Source organism: Peromyscus californicus, unplaced genomic scaffold (genome assembly GCF_007827085.1).
Source record: "Peromyscus californicus insignis strain IS unplaced genomic scaffold, ASM782708v3 Scaffold_4__1_contigs__length_199733344, whole genome shotgun sequence".
Lineage (NCBI taxonomy): Eukaryota > Metazoa > Chordata > Mammalia > Rodentia > Cricetidae > Peromyscus > Peromyscus californicus.
The window spans coordinates 193,401,795-193,419,582 of NW_026294562.1; the positions used below are offsets into that span (position 1 = coordinate 193,401,795).

At 39.2% G+C, this 17,788-nt stretch overlaps 1 protein-coding gene across 2 annotated transcripts; it reads right to left on the reverse strand.

Moving 5' to 3' along the window:
* Positions 1 to 3,754: 3,754 nt before the first annotated feature.
* LOC128095652 (zinc finger protein 54-like) lies at positions 3,755 to 15,016 on the reverse strand. 2 transcript variants are annotated; one of them, XM_052714824.1, is made up of 4 exons: positions 14,768 to 15,016; positions 9,320 to 9,409; positions 7,768 to 7,894; positions 3,755 to 6,124 (listed from the first exon to the last, which is right to left on the reverse strand). In XM_052714824.1, the coding sequence occupies exons 2-4, from the start codon at positions 9,326 to 9,328 to the stop codon at positions 4,626 to 4,628; spliced, it is 1,635 nt and encodes a 544-aa protein (XP_052570784.1). In that variant the 5' UTR covers positions 9,329 to 9,409; positions 14,768 to 15,016; the 3' UTR covers positions 3,755 to 4,625. The 2 variants fall into 2 exon arrangements, with proteins under 2 accessions (XP_052570784.1, XP_052570783.1); XM_052714823.1 differs by lacking the exons at positions 9,320 to 9,409; positions 14,768 to 15,016 and having other exon boundaries at positions 7,768 to 9,311.
* Positions 15,017 to 17,788: the final 2,772 nt, after the last annotated feature.

The following is a 17,788-nucleotide window of genomic DNA, read 5'->3' on the forward strand; positions in this document are numbered from 1 at the left end:
CAGTTATACTAGCACCATTTGTTGAAGATGCTTTTTTTTTTCCATTGTACAATTTGGTTTCTTTGTCAAAGATCAGTTGTTCATACGTGTGTGGATTCATGTTAGGGTCTTCAATTTGATTCTATTGATTCTTTGCTGTCACGGAACTCAGTCTATAGATCAGGCTTGTCTTGGATTCAGAAATCTGCATGCCTTCTTCCCAAGTGCTGTGATAAAGGTGTGCGCCATGACAGACCTACAGGAATATATATATAAGATATACAGGATGGATAATATATATACATATATATGTATGTATGTATGTATGTATATAACACATTTACTGAAATAAGTGGCCATAAATTTAAAAGAGAGCAGGGAAGGGTATATGGGAAGATTTGGCAGTGGAAAGAGAAAGGAGATATGTTGTAATTATATTATAATCTTAAAAATTTTAAAGTAACAAAAGCAAAACAAAAGTAAAATAAAGGAACAAACAACAACAAATGCAAAGTAAAATTAAAACAAATATAAGGTCATATACCAATCAGGAAATGCAGACTAGGACTCCTTTAAGCTTCCATGCTGCCCTAGCTACAATGAACATCTTCAGGAATAGAAATGATAACTAACGTTGGCAAAGAAGGTCATATGCTTCTGTGGGAGTGAGAACTAGAGAATCAACTTTTGAAATCAGTGTATATGTTCCTAAATAAATGAATAATTAAAATGAAAGAAAAAAAACCACATAACTCCTGTGTGACACAATTACAGAACTAATCCATGGCACTATTTTTGTGGAAACAATGACAAACATCTACTTACCACAGATAAGGAAGCTATGACAAATCAACATTAGAAAACCAATGAAGTCTAATTTGATGAACCAGTGAGGATTTTTTCTTAAAGTATGTTTTGTTTGCATGTACGTATGCATGCAATCTATGTTCCATTAGATGCCCAACAGTGAGGTTACATATTGAGTGCCCATGTAAGGGTGATGGGAATTCAACATGAGTCTCCTGAAAAAGCAGACAGTGCTCTTAACCACTGAGTCATCTCTAACGGTAAGTGGACCAGTGCATTTTACTGGGGTGACTTACATGACTGTGGGGGAAGGGTTACTCATAGAAGCACAAAGGACTCAAGACAGGTGCATTATCCTGTGAGGGTGATGGCTAATGAATCTGGAAACCTGGGAATCACTGCACAGCTTGCAGGTAGTTCAAGGGAGGTTGGAAGCATCTTTCAAGCCATTCACTACCTCTTCCAGGCAGCTTGTCCTGTCTTGTCTGGTCAACTTGACCTCTGTCTGCTCCACGGCTGGTCTGAGCATCTTCTGTGCAGCTCAGCTGTCTGACAGTGTCAGCAGTCCTTACCGATTATATGTGCTTGAGGCAGGAGGGCGCTAGTGAGACTTGCCAGTTTATGTGACTGACCAAAGCTACAAAGTTTTCTACTTCTGAGCTTAAGAGCTTCTCTGCAGGACTGAATGCATTACTTCCCCTTAGAGCAGTGTCTCTCAACCACTGTGTCACAATCCTTTTAGGGTCTCATATTAAGCATCTTGCATGTGAGGTATTTACATTACAATTCACAATAGTAGCAAAATTACCACTAGGAAATAACAACAAAATAATTTTATAGATGGGCTCACCACAATATGAGGAACTGTATTAAACAGTTGCAGCATCGGGAAGATGAGAACCACTGCCTGAGAGCATGCTGTTCCTTTACCTTTCTTTTCACGCCCTGTGTTTTGAGGAAATTCTTCCAAGATGGAAGGATTTACTCTCAGAGGAAACTGATACACAATAACTGTTCCTTGGCATGAACTCCAAAGACTTGCCATTTTACCAATGAGCACTTGCCCATCAAGTTCATTGATGCTTTATTCACTGTATCTAGGAAACGGAATCAACAAAGATTGAAACATGGGTAAATGAAAAACATATTTTTTCTATACATATTATTCAAGTGTAAATAAAAAATAAATCATGACCTCTAGATGTACATGTAGATTACTGGAAATTATGATGAGGTGAGGCACCTAGGCCCCAAAAGGCAAACATCCCATGTTCTCTCATATCTGTGTCTAAGCTACAAACTTGGTTTTGTGTGTTCAAGTAAGACGACATGTAGAAGCCAGGGATCTAGAAATAGACCATTAGTGGGGAGATGGAGGAAGAGAGGATAGATAGTAGAATACAGGTGATATGAAATTAGAGGGTGGGAATCCTGGGGGCAGGATGGTTCAAATATGTAGTGGAGAGGGGGCTGCTGAAAGATCAACTCAAATGAGATGTCTGTGAAGAAGGTATATGAGAATCTATCATTTTGCAACCCAAGTAAAAAATATAATAAGAGAGGACAGTAGAACACATGTTATAAGAGAATGGGGCATTGGATGATGTGTGCTAAATGTTTAGCTGGGGATGGGGCAGGGAGAAGGGGTGAAGAGTGTGTGGGTCAACCAAAAGTAATGATCTGTGAAGAAGCCTTATGAAATCCCATCTTACAAATTAATAGTAAATATGATTTTAAAAACTTTGAAAAGAGGTGTCCCACTTAGATAATTAATGTTGCTCCCAGACACCAGGGCTATATAATGATACTCTTTACTGGTTGTCAGCCTAGGACTTACTGGTAAGGATGAACCATTGTCACCCTAAATAAAACAGGTGATTACCAGTGCTCTTGCTGGGCCATCGTAAGTACATGGTGTAGCTGAAGATACCACTTTGGTTGCAAGATATAGAGAAATCAATGTACAATGTACCAGGCAACTCTCCCTGATGATCAGATTTTGTAGCACTGTAAGGTCCTGTGCAGGCTGTCTGTAGAGAAATGACGTCAATGGTCTTACTTACCCCTGGGCCATGCATCTTACAATACCACCCTGCTAGTTAAGACGTGTGTACTGGTGCAAAACTGGCACCAAGGTTTATGGATATGAACACTCTCTTGATTGGATTTTAAGCCTGCATCAGAGAGGAATTGATTCCATGGTAAAAACAACAACAATAAAATACAACAACAACAAAAAACATGACTTATGAACTAAAGGGCAGAACCTCTTGATGCTTTGATAATGATCATGAACATTATCTGCCATCTAACTATTCATGTTTAAAATGATCACTTTGTACTACTCTCCACATTGGTAAAAGAAGTCTCCTCTTATAGTAGATACTTGATAATGCATAGACTCATAACTGTTCAAAAACTACTAAGAACAAGCAACTCAGTAAGATTGGGGCAATTACCATTTCATCATGGTGGAGGGTGGGTCCTACGTGTCTCCTTTACCTCAGTGAAGGTATAATGGCAGTTAATGGAAGCTATATCATTTTATTACAGTTTCAAGTAAATTCTTCCCTATTTTTCTTAAGGACTTCAAAATGAATTTCTGCATGTTGTCAGGGATTTTTATTTTTGTTATTGTTTTGGATTTTCCAGATAGGGTTTCCCTGTGTAGCCATGGCTGATTTGGAATTTGCAAAGTAGATAATGCTGGCCTAGAACTCACAAGGATACACCTTCCTCTGCCTCCAGAAGCTGGGATTTAAGGTGTATGTCATCACATCCTTAGACTTTGGGGATTTCTAAGTTGGATGTCAGCATTGCTGTGATGTCACAGTCACAGCCTATCTCTTCACAGTCAGTTACTTTCTTGCTACTTGTATGGTTTGACTCTAACATGAAGACTTTGAAGGTAAATAAAAGATTTTTATCAGTGTTTCCTTTAATGAGGAATTTTCTTTTATTTCTGCAATTTCAGCACTATATAAAGGGTTTGTCTAATTTAATGCATTTGGGGAGGTGTAATTTCCAATGGACAGAAAGAGTATATACTCTCTACCTTTACATGGATTCTCAGAAGTATGAATTTTGTGATGTACAGCACAATTAGAGAGAAAACTAAAGGTTTTGTCATATTTTTTTATCTGACTCTATTAGAATTTTTTTTTTTGACAAACAGTTTATGTAGTCCTAGCTGTACCGGAACTCTTGTTGTAACATACTCTTGTTGAAACTCAAGTTGTAAACATACTTGTAGATGATGTCCTCCAACTCACAGAGATCTTTCTGCCTCAGCTCCTGAGTGCTGGAAATAAAGGAGTGCACCACTATATCTAGCATTATAAATTTTTGGATGGTGAACAAGATAAATTGTGTTTATTACATTTTTTTTTTTTTAACCAGGGGTTGGAGACTTTACTTAGTGAGTAAGAACACTGGTTGCTCTTTGAGAGGACCTAGGTTCAGTTCCCAACACATGAATGATAGTTCACAATGGTCTTTAACTCCAGCTTCAGGGGATCTGATGGCCCCTTCTGTCCCCTGTGTGCACCAATCATACATGTAGTACACAGACACACTTGCAGGCAAAGCATGCATACACATTAAAAGAAATACAAAGTTTCCCACTGTTACATTTGCAACATTTTAATATAAATTCTAGGATATTTTTTAAAATTTAAATCTTCATTACGGACTCTCACAAGTTTGTGATCTTTATGTTTCAATTTTCTATACTGTTGATTTGTAAGCAAAGAATACTGCAAAATGATATGTCACATTATTTACAATGGTATGTTTCTCTCCAGTATGAATTTTCTAATGTCTTCCGGATAAAGGATGTGTCAGTCTTCGCATTTGTATGGTTTCTCTCCGTTATGAATTTTCTGATGTGCTCTGAGGTAGGAGCACCTAGTAAAGGATTTGTCACATTCCTTACAATTGTAAGGTCTCTCTCCAGTATGAACCCTCAGGTGTCTTCTAAGATTTGACTCCTGCGTAAAGGACTTGTCACATTCCATACAATTGTAAGGTTTCTCCCCAGTATGAACTATCTGATGTCTTTTAAGAACTGTGACACTGGTAAAGGATTTGTCACATTCCTCACATCTGTAAGGTCTCTCTCCAGAATGAACTCCCTGATGTTTTGTAAGACTTGTAAGATTGATAAAGGAAATGTCACAGTCTTTGCATTTGTGAGGTTTCTCTACAGTATGAATTTTCTGATGTGCTCTAAGAGATGAGTATCTAGTATAAGACTTGTCACATTCCGTACATTTGTAAGGCTTCTCCCCAGTGTGAACACTCTGGTGTTTTTTAAGGGTTGAGTGGTGGGTAAAGGATTTGTTACATTCCTTACATTTGAAAGGCTTTTCACCAGTATGGATTCTGTAATGAGTTTTAAGATGTGATAATTCAAGAAAGGACTTACCACATTCTTTACATTTGTCTAATTGCTCTGGATAATGAGTTTTCCTATGCCTACTCAATGATGAATAGTGGGGAAAGGATCTGCCACACTCATTGCATTTGAAAGGCTTTTCTCCAGTATGGACTCTGGAATGATCTTGGAAGTGTGAAGAACTATGAGAGACTTTGCCACATTCTTGACAAATATAATGTCTCCCAACAATTTGCATTTTCTGATGTTTCTTGAGAGTAGAAGACTGAGCAAGGGATTTGTCACATTTCTTATATTTGTAAGGTTTCTCTCCATTATGCAATTTCAGATGGCTATGAAATGCTGACAACTGAGGAAATGACTTTCCACATTCTTTGCATTTGTAAGGTTTCTCCCCAGTATGAAGTCTTTGATGTATATTAAGACTTGAAAGCTGGGTAAAGGATGTTTCAAAAACATTGCACTTGTAGGGTTTAATTCCAGTATGAATTCTCTCATGTTCAGTGAGGTTTGAGGCAGTCCTGAAGCATTTCCTGCATTTCCCACATTGGTGTAGTGTCGCTCGAATTGCTTGTTGCAAAAGACCGTATGCAGAGACAAAATAGTCATCATATTCTACCTGCCTGTGCTCCTTCTTTGCAGTGTAGAATCTTTGATCTTGAGTAACGTTGGAACACAAATTTAAAGATTTCTCATGGTCTTCAGATTTGCAAGGTTCTTCTTCAGTGTGCATGTTTTCATGTCTATCTAGGTTTGATGAGTCAGTAGAGGCATCCCTGTTGTTACTACATGTGTAGTTATTAGAGTTTGCTGTAGTTTCACATGTTTTATAAAGTATACATGTAGAGAGGTCATGAAGCACCTTGACAAGCTCATTACACTGACAAGACTCCTTCTCCGTCTTCACATGTTGATGGTCAGGATCACATTTGCAATAGTTCTCTGAAAATGAGTACAATTCACAATAATAGGGCTTGTTTCAATGATAAAACATGTGATAAATGACTGTCTCCCTAAGTTCTCATTTAACATAAGTGAGCCTGGAACTACTTAGATTAGAGCTCCCAGTAATGGACATTTTTCATTCACTGTAATTATATGGATACTCACAAAAACAGCATGAAAGCCTTCAAAGGTCATTGATCTATAACAGATATCTCATCTTTATCAAAAATCTCTAACTCGAAAAAAGATGGAAATATAGTCAACAATTGTCAATTAGCTTTGTGATAGAGCTCACTGAGTGATTATATTTAGAATACATGTCTCTATTTTTAATATGTCTTCTCAGAAATTGATGAAGAGGAATTTAATCCAATCCTAGGTTCACAGTATTTACACTTACTAAGTGATAGGCAATGACAAGGAATATTCAGAAGACCCAATTCCTTTAAGATTAAAGTCTTATTTAAAAAACCACAGGGTTTATTTTTCTCTCTAGAAAACACATTAGATTCTTCAAAAGTAATGGATGCAAAGACAGAATTCTGCCAGACACCAGAGGCTCTAGATTGTTTGAGGCAGGGCTGTCATGGGCAGCTATTGCCTATTTCTATCCTCCACTGTCTGAGCTCCACACACTGCTGTGTTTCTTAGCTTTCCTCACAGGGTTATTCTCGAGTCCACTCTATACACAGACTCCTAAGATTATTCCCCAGAAGGGTGTCTGTGTATTCTCCACTGGGAAGAAAATGAAGGATGTAATATGAAGATATGCATACAAGGATGGCAATTACAGAATAGTCCTGCTATTCTGGGCTCATGTTAGGCTTAAAATTTTGTAAAATTATTCCAATCTGATTTCATTATAGTGAAATAAAATTGCATTTTGTACTAGTATTAAGTCACCATCATTCAAATGTAATAAGACACAAGCCTTCTAACAGTTATTACAACAGACGGATACATCCTGGTCCAGGATACTACACTAAGTTAAACCATCACAAATCCTTTCAAGTGGAATTGAATATGGGTAAAACATTTTCAGTTCTTGCTTTTTCCTTCACTTGAAGTCTTTACTATTCTCTTGTTCATCCACTAGCTGACCCTAGTAGTGACTACTCCCACATTCAAGAGCAATCTCATTCTTTCTGTACAGGCAATCATACCTACTTTGCATATATAATCCGCATGTTCTTGAGGCAGCCCATGACCCATGCTAGAACTTTTAGAAAGATTACACAAGTGTAAGACAGTACTGCACTCGGTACAAGAAAACAGAAAGCAGAGGAATTTAGGCAAGATTTCTTGATTGATATCTGTAGTCAAATACTTCAGTATATTTAGCATTTTCAGTTTGTATATTTTGAATTTGTCTCACAAATAAGACCATATCATTGCAATAATAGACATGGAGATTTAAGATATGAGAGGAAATATTATGTGCTACTGAGTTTATGGATGAATCTTGGAACCAAAATGAAGATGACACCTCAAACTAAATAGCATGAAAAAGTTCTTTCCTACTACTAAACTTTGCCTTGTCTCCTGTCGGTTTTTTCAGGACAGCTTAATGGATTTTACATCCTGTGAAAGCAGAACAAACAAAAGATGGGTTAGGAATTCTACAAGCAAAATGTTCTCACCCACAAAGACCAGGTTGTTGTAATTCTCCAACATCACATCAATGTACAAAGCCCTCTGAGCACAGTCTAGGGATTCCCACTCCTCCTGGGGGAAGTGCACAGCTACATCCCTGAATGTCAACAGACCCTGAAACAAAAATTGTGGTTTCAGCATGTGCTACTTGCAATTACTTTCCTGGATATAAGGGAATGAAATGTAGATGAGCAAAGATAATTACTCAAAAAGATGATTTCCAATATAGTCACATTCTATCATGAATGTTCTAACTCTGTCAAAACAAGATGAGACAATAGTCTTACAAGCAGTATACATGAAACAAGAAATACATATAAGGTCTGGACATGGTTATCTATCTGTTGTGGATTCTGTATTTATGTTACACAAGATCACAGCAGACATGTCTCAGAAGGAAAATTCATGATGAGGAATGTGCTTTAAATGTTATAGATCATGCTAAAATACTGATGCAAATAAATCATGTGTGAAATGGGGCCTTACATGACTCTATTCTAACAGGCTCAGTTGGGATGTTTAAATTCTAAGTACAATGACATAAATTAAACTGTGAAGTTGGAGGTATAGAAGACAGAATATATGGTTGATTTTGTAGACAAAGAGTTTTGTTTATTTTCACAGTGGCAAGGATTGTAACAGCACTACATATTATCATTTGAACATTAACATCTAAGATAAGTAGTCTATTGAATTAATTTCATGAAACCCAAATAAATTCCTTTTATCATTAAGCATGCTCTATGGATTTGCTAGCAATATAATCCCATTTACGTATGACCTAGTACTTTCACTTCTGGCCATATACTCAGAGAACAACACACTTCACTACAGAGATATTTATACCACATGATTAATGCTGTTTTAATCACCAAAGGAAAAGTACTGGAATCAAACTAATTATCTATCAACAGATGAATGGATAATGAAAATTGTATAAAATTGAGGACAATTCAGCAATAGAAAAAATAAAATAAAAATTTGCAGGAAAATGGAGAGACACAAAATGTGTAATATTAAGTACGGTCATAAAATTTTAGAAAGAAGACACCACGTTTTCACTCATATGCAGAATCTACCCAATAATATATGTATATAAAAACAATGTACATGGGGGCACAGAATAACATGAACAAATGAGAACAGGAAAGATTAAATTATAAGGGACTGAATGCAGGTAATGAATACCCATTATGAAAAAGGATATAAAGCAAAGTGCTTTTCTAGTTCTAATTCTGTCAAAGGTTTTTAGGGCTTTGGTGGTAGATAAGAAAATCAAAATAGATTCAATTGTGAAAATATAAAATCCCTTGTGAGGTTCCAGAGTTTCTGTCCTCTGTGATAACTCTAACTGTATAGAAGGACATTGAGTTGTATAGTCTTTGGGTCTGCTTAATTTCAGTGTGTGATTTTGTCGTTTTTCTGTTTGCAGAATTGCTCATAATAAAATTTCAAAAAATTATCAGAATCAGAAAATTAAAGGCTTTTAATACATGAAAGTATAACAGATTTAGATAAAGAGTGGAAAGGACCACTGACCTGCGACATGTTTCCTGGGGAATCAGCCACTTCTTACTGTTTCTCTTCTTTGAGTTTCTCTTTCAGGAACAATGAATAGTGGTCACTTTCCTTTTAAACCAAGAGGTCAAAATGGAAGGGTTAAAATTAATACTGAAAGCTGTTAAGAGAATATTATCAAACTATCTGAAAGACCCAAGCAACAGAATTCTACCAGGTGTCTAGTCAATGATCCCAAAGACAGGAGAGCATGGAAAGATATTTGGAGCTTGAAGTGAAAGTCATCTTCAAGTACTTTGTAGCACAAAGAAAACTACTCTTTTAAAATTGATGGAGACACAAGTGCATTTCAAGATAGTCACCAATGAACACAATTGATTTCACTAAAGCAGCACTCAGGTAATAAATTAGGGGCAAAACATATACAGGAGAGTCAGAGAATCATCCATGAGAACATGGGAAATAATAAATTTCATGTGAAGAAGAGAGAAATACAGGAGAACGGGAGTAATCATCCATGAGCAAGACAGCAAACCATTTTTTCAAAAAGGAGGATGAAGAATACTACCAATAATCCAACCAGCAACGACATAAAAACAAAACCATAGGAAATAAGAATGCCATAAAAAAACCTAGCTATATTGAAAATAAAAATAGAGAATCCTCAAGTAAATAAACAAACCCTGAAGTTAAATTCAGCACAAAGGAAATCCAGCTGTTCCATTCCTTGGTATATGCCCAAAGGACTCGATATCCTACTCCACAGACACTTGCTCAGCCATGTTCATTGCTGCTCTAGTCACAACATCTACAAAATGGAAACAACCTAAATGTCCTTCAACTGACAATTGGATAATGAAAGTGTGGTACATATACACTATGGAATACTATTCATGTAATGAAAATTGAAGTAATGAGCTTTGCAGGTAAATGGATGGACCTAGGAAAGATCATATTGAGTGAGGTAACCTGGACGCAGAAAGATAGACATTGCATGTTCTCTCTCATAGGAAGTTTCTAGCTCCAAATCTTCAGATATAAGCATACAAGCTGGAGTAACCAGAAAAGTAAAAAGTTATGACTGTGGGGTGTGGGGGAGTAACAGAGATGGAGTAACAGGGAACAAGTGTCTGAAGGGGGAAATGAGACAACAGAGGTGAGGATTTAACTATGGGAAAGGGACAGATATGAATAAAGAAGAATGGTAAAATAACAGGAAGGATGTCTGGAAAATATAAGGAATTCATCTATTCCTTGACTATTATCCATCCATCAAAAAATTCCTACAATACATCTAAATCTCTGTATGCATATGCATTTAGAGTGTAAATGAAAATTTCCCAACTGATGATGGGCTGATGATGCTCCTCACAAGAGCCATAGATTTTCTAACAAAACCACCAACACCTGCTTTGAAGTTGTTGGTCACAGTTGTCCAAGAGACTTCCCAACATTGCAGGGTACTGCTGTTGCCCATGGTTGCCTCCCAGAGGCAGAAATTGAGTTCCTAGTGTTTAAGAAGCCACACACTTCAGACACAAATCCTAGAGGACTGGAGATGGAACTGATCTTAAAGCCTCCTCCCTGGGGATTAGCTTTCATGGTATTAGAAGGTGACATGCAATCTTCCAAAGGAGAGAGCCAAACAACTGTCCTGCTCAGTTATGACACCTATGAACCACAACAATGATCTGCACTGCATGACAGCCCAAAACATCCAAGAGTGGTACACATAATTAGGTGTTAACCAACGGCTTCTAATTGGATTAAGACCCTCTCAACAAGAGGGAAATCATCCCTGGTATTGGAAACCTAGCCTGTTTTCTCCAGGACGGATCTTGGAAGAGAACCTACAACCAGACTTTACTAAATCAGCATAACTCCTAGGGCATTCTAAATATTTCTCCTAATTTCTAACTGTCAGTAGGAGACAGTATAGATGGAGTGTAGCAAGCTGTAAATATACTTTCTGATTCTTATCAAAAATCCGCTGGCATTATTTTCAGGAACGAAGACAAAAACACTAAAAGGTAGAGAATGTGCTAGAATACCTAAGCTCCAAAATTCTGAAAACAATAAATAAACCTAGAGGTATTAATTTTCATCATTTTTATAATATAGTAAAATCAAAGATATGAAAATGACTCAATAATGGTATAAAAACATGATTTGTGATGTGAATGAATAAGGACAGCATCACTCACATGCATAGTCAAATAAAATTTTATTTGACTCCATTATCAATTCTTCTGTAGAAAGTCTTCTCAAGCCTACATTAGGATAATCCTGAGGAGATTTTTCTCAGTGGGAGTTTCCAGAATTATTTCTTGTGATACAGAATGTGGCAAAACTGATTTCATGTCCCACTTTCACATTCACTTGATCGCCTTTCCACATTTTCACCAATGTCTCCACCATACCTGGACCCTTAGCTACTGTCTCCTCTCTCCTTCCAGGCCACTTTGTTCTGCTCCACAGGTGAGCAGGTCATGTGATCAGTTAGCCCTGCACATGGGAAAGAGATTGTTCGGGAAGCACCTGGATTTCTACCTCAGTACTGTGCTCAGGAGATGAAGAGAAAACTAAATACAGGATTATAAAATGATTCCCCAACTGTCCTGCAGGGTCAGAATACTGAAAACAATTAGAAAAACATTTTTATTTATTGTAACTTGAATCCCACTTCCAATCACAGCTCAGTCAAAACTCAGGGGCAGAACTGGTAGTGAATGATTGGGAAGAGAATATTATACAGAAGTGAGGTGCTGAATTGATCATGGAGCAATAATGATGAAGCCTTACACCTCCCAAAGGGGCACACACGAAGAAGACGGATTTCATGAAAGCTTTCTTTTTTCCTTTTAGGAATTCACTTTATTTAGTAGGATTTTAGACTCACTCACACAAAGCTCACACACTTGCAGATTAGTTTGTCAAGAAATACTGAGGAGCAAGGGAGACTGCAAGCAAACTATTCTCAGCCACAGAAACCTCTCTCTCTCTCTCTCTCTCTCTCTCTCTCTCTCTCTCTCTCTCTCTCTCTCTCTCTCGACAAGGTTTCTGTGTGTAATTTCCTGAAACTAGGTCTGTAGAACAGGCTAGCCTTGAACGCACAGAGGCCCACTTGTCTCTGCCTCCTGAGTGCTGGACTAAAGGCCTGCACCACCACCACCAAAGTATACTGCTGTAATTCTGTAAAGTCAGGGTGTACAGTGTAGCAGGGGTTGGTTGAAGAAAGAGAGCACTCCAAGATGAAGTTTTAAGGCCTATGTGGCAGCAGGAAGGTCCAGCCTCTCTGATGAACTGAATCCAAAACACCCATATAAAGGTGTATTTATTGAAAGTTATACAAAGTATTTCTTCATACCAAGTTTCCTAATCTAATTTACATGTCTTACTAGAGGAAAGCATCACATGCCCCCATGACTTTAGTCCTTCATTATGTATCCTTTGCAATAGGTGTGCCTGAGGCATCTTGTGACAAGTCTTGGGATGGCTACAATGCCCCTTCACCAAAATGATTCTACAGATCACGGGATACATTCACTGTTTTCCACAAGGATTCTTCAAGGTCAAATACTTCCAAAAAAGCGGTTGTTCAATCTGATGTTTATCCCAGAAACAGTGACTCTGCTAAATTACTACAACATAGTCCCAGCACAAATGCCTCAGGGCAGGGTCCAGGCAATGCCACTCCACTTGGGAGTAGTCAAAAGCCACACCACTGGCTGTCAACAGACCACAAAGTGAAAAACAACAGTTTGACTTGCCCTGTTGGTGCACACATTTAATCTGAGCACTTGGAAGAAACAGGTGAGTGGAACTCTATGTTTTCCAGTCTAGCCTGGTCTACATGGTGAGTTCTGGGCCAGACAGAGCAACACTGTGAATTCAGGCCTCAAACACAGCAAAACCAGAACCAAAAAAATAACAGTTTGGTCATGTGTCCATGGACAGAATGCTTTCTTGGACCAAGGAGACAAAAGACTATTGGAGACATTTTTCTGATATAGGTGAGTGTAAGACGAATTGCTAAACGGTCTTATTAATAAAAACTCGCAGCCAGATATTGGCGTAAATTTTGAAAGACCAGAGGAATAGGACAAACCAAAGCCAACCTCACCTTACCGACCCTAAGCTTCCAAAGAGACCTACTTCCTGTATACCCATGCCTATATTCCTTTCTGTTCCTCTCTGCCTAGCTACATCACTTCCTCTTCCTGCCCAGATCTGTTACTTCCTGTCTGTCTGTACATACCTCCAGACCTTTATGGTTAACTAATGTTGGAATTTAAGGCATGTGCCACCACACCTGGCTCTGTTCCCAGTGTGGCTTTAAACTCACAGAGATGCAGACAGATCCCTGCCTCCCAAGTGATAGGATTAAAGGCATGTGCTATCATTGCCTGACTTCTGTGTCTAATATAGGGGCTGGCTTTTTCCTCTGATCCTCAGATAAACTTTATTGGGGGACACAGATAAAATATCACTAGAGGTGATTTATTATATTTATTCAAAAGATGCTTTTTAATATCATTCTATACCATAATGCATTTAAATTTATTTTTTCGTTTCCTATTTTCCCCTGAAACAGTGTTTTTCTGTGCAGTGCTGGCTGTTCTTGAAGTCACTATGTACACTTTACCAGCCTCCAACTGATTGTGATCCACCTGCCTCTGCCTTCTGAGTGTTGGGATTGAAGGCCTGTGCCACCAGGCCTGGCAAAGACACTTTTCAGAATGCTGCATTTACATCCCAGTGTGCATATGTCTCAGAGGGAAAATTAATGGTGGATAAAAATTTACTTTTAAAAGTTAATGTTTTCCAGGCAGTGGTGGTGCATGATTTTAATCCCAACACTCGGGAGAGACAGCCAGGCGAATCTCTTTGAGTTCAAGGCCAGCCTGGTCTACAAAGTGAGTTCCAGGATAGGCTCCAAAAGCCACACAGGGAAACCCAGTCTCGAAAAAAAAAAAAAAAGTTAATGTTTACAAATACGCTGTGGAAGGCGCAAATAAACATATTTGTGTGTGTGTGTGTGTGTGTGTGTATCAGATTCAATGAAATTTGCAGGCGTTCCTTTCATGACTATAATCTAAAAGCTCTCAGAGTATCCAAGTCTTCAGGTAAATATTGCACTCTCTCTAATAGGGAAGTGGTATAACACAGAAGTTAGTATGGATAATTGTAAATTCCAAGAGCGTTGTCATTTCCAGCGTAGCAAAGACAATCATGTTTTTACAACTAAACATATAAATTCAAATATTCGATTATATTATTCTTACAAGAATATTTTGGCAATCAGAAGATCAATTTTTAAAAAAATCAGGCTTATTGCATTTGACCTAAATACACCAAGGGAAGACATCCACAGCAGAACTTCGGAGCCGGCTTCCTTATGAACAGCAGAGAAACTGCTCGCACCCCGGTCCCTCCCCTCCCGTGTCCCAGCCCCGCAGCTCCTCTGACCTGGGAGGTTCCAGGGCCGCCGGGCTGCGGTTCCCGCCACTGCGCTGCTGACTGGTGACTTTCCCAGGCCTCCCCGCGCGGCGACTGCGGCTCCGGGGAGGTTTCGTGTCCCCGCGACACCCCGCCGTGTCCTCCGCACCCGGGTCTGCACCACGCGGTTCCCCACCGTGCAGGCCCAAAGCAAAGACAGGGAACTGGCAATTTCACTGCTGACCCGGGTTACTCTCCGACTTCCCCGCGCTCACTTTATGTCCCAGCTTCCGTTTACGTCACCACTTTAACCCCGCCCACACTCCACTCTTCCCCTACCCCCAGCCAATGCGCCACATCCTCCCAGCAGCTGTTTCCAGGTGAGTGTCCCCGCCCTTCTAGACCCGCCCCTCCCACTCCTCCAGCTGTCAGGCTGCCCTGGACCCGCTCTGCACAGCCTCCCCACATGCTTGCTGCCAGCCTAGACCAGAACTGGATCTAGGAGGACGCTGCACCCCCGTATCTGACCCCCACAGTGAGTTCTGAGCCCTTCAGATAAAAGACAGACAACCAAACCTCAACTTGATGACTAGACTCCTGGGCTACATGCTTACACCAAATGCTAAATTCAGATTCCAGAATCCCAAACCCAACACAAACATGAAAAGTAAAAACCAAATACTGCAACTGTGCCTTGGGGAAGAGACATTTCAGGAACTTGGATTATGAATAGAAATGGGTGTCTCCAGAAGTCAGTGGACTGAGTTCATGCCTAGCTGTACTGCTGTCACCACTAGACGGTGGTCTTGTTATTTTACTAACTCAAACAAGTTCTTTTTAGACTAATGCTAAAGGTACATTTACATAAACTATAGGGAAAAAATTTTAATGCAGTGGTGAAGGCAGAGACTCTTGCCTTCCCAGATGCAGAAAATGAGTAAGATATTTGGTTCCAGCCCAAAACGTCAGTTATACTGTCCATCTATGGCTCTGGGAACACTGAGGAAGAGGAGGTGGAAAGGAAATAAGAAAAGAAAAGGGAAGAAGGGCTAAGACATGCCATTCCCTAGACTCCACACAGCTGTTGTAATCAATTACCAACAGCAGCTGTACTGACCTGCATTGACCTCACACTAGACCACAATCAATCTAGCAAAGGGAAAGGCTCACAGGACCCACCCTTTACATCTCAAAAGTTGCAAATGGATGGACTGTAGGAGAAGAATCACTGCCTTTAGCTGCAGTCCTCTGCTGAGCCCACCAGGCTCCAACACATAGGTCTAAACCCACAGTCTCACATTGACCCTGGTTAATCTCAGTGGGTCCCAAGCAAAATGAATGGAGATGAACACAACAGAGATTTGTTGGAATTGTGGACCAGGATAGTAGAGAGGTAGGAAGTGAGAATTGACAGTATTTGAAGCACATACATAAATACAGACACACTCACATATACACACATCTGCATCATATGTATATTTGTGTGTGTATAAGTCTATGTGTGTATGTGAGAGAGAGAGACTATAATAGAAATTTTGTAAATGAGCAAGTCAGTCTGTAATTTCTCTTAGGTTGTATCAGTACCTGGTTTAATATCAGGAATTCTTCCTTTTTGTTTCAAGTATTTATGTAGATTTGCTTTTCTTTGAAGTTCTGATAGAATCCTGACAATCAGGTCATGAGATGGCATGGGGGTCATTTTATTACTGCTGCAGGCTCAGGGCTACTTGTGTTTAAATATTTATTTCATGATATTTAAATTTAATATATTAAGTGCATCTGCAAACTTATAAATGTTTCAATTAGAGTTTCCAGTTGAGTGGAATAGAGGTCTTTAATATCAGTAGAAATGAGATCCATTGTTTACTCATGTCTATCAAGTAGGATGTCATGACATGATAATAAAAAGTTATATCTAGTTAGCAAAGTTATGCAAGCCTTTTTAAGGCCAGCCTAGTCTACATAGTGAGTGTAGAACAACTGGAAATATGCACAGAGTCCCTGTCTGAAAACAACAAAAACTCCTCCCTGAAGAATAGTTATCATGGTACCAGAAGCACCATGCAAGCTTCCAAAAGTGGAAGCCAATGACCAGTCTTATCCAGCTGTGATGCCTATGAACCACATCAATGATCATCATGGTACAATAACCCTGAGTGCAGTAGTGGCAAGTATACCTTGGTGGTAACCAGCAGCTCTCTAATGGGACTTAAGAAATTCTTAACAAGCCGGGTGGTGGTGGCACACACCTTAAATCCCAGCACTCAGAAGGCAGAGTCAGGCGGATCTCTGTTCAAGGCCAGCCTGGTCTACAGAGTGAGATCCAGGACAGGCACCAAAACTATACAGAGAAACCCTGTCTCAAAAAACCAAAAAAAGTGCATTGCAAACAACTTACAAAAGCTCTAGAAATAAGAGACATCTGCCTGCCTGCCTGGTCAGTCACCCAAAGTTCCTCTGCATCGTTGGGGTTTCCGTCTTCAGCCTATAGGCCCATAGTTTCAGGCAGACTTTTCAATGAAGCAGGAAATTTGAAAGACTGTCTCCCCTACATTTGCAAAGATTTTCAGTCACTTTCCTCTGTGTCCTGCACAATGTCTGGCAGTTTCTTCTGCGAAGCAGGTATCCTGGAGGATCATCCTGCCTTGTTTCGGCAAAGTTCAACAGTCACCTTCCTGTGAGTCCTACATGTCCAGTTTATACAACATACTGTCAAGCAGTCCAGGCAAGAGCAGCTTCTTGCCCAAATGGCTAGTCTTGCCACATTGAAAGCAAACTCCATAAGGAGTTACTTCAATGGCCATCATCTCTGAAGTAAATTTGTGCTGCCAGGAGCAGATGTGTTTCATTGTCATGAAAGGTTCTACATTAACAAAACATTTTAAATGCCATATTCTGTAGGTCTTTGAAAGGTTTGAAGACTATCTATCTATCTAAAATATATCTCTATATGATCTGGAAAGCATACCTAACATATCTATAATTTTGATTGTGATACATGACTCACCCCTAACCTATGTTCCTGATTAACCTATATAGTTTATAATAATA

Coding starts and splice junctions, on each gene's coding strand:
- LOC128095652 (XM_052714823.1), bottom strand. CDS start 7,921: ATGCTGAAACCACAATTTTTGTTTCAGGGTCTGTTGACATTCAGGGAT. Junction 6,125..7,767: donor CAACAACCTGGTCTTTGTGG/GTGAGAACATTT, acceptor ACTCATTTTCAG/AGAACTATTGCAAATGTGAT.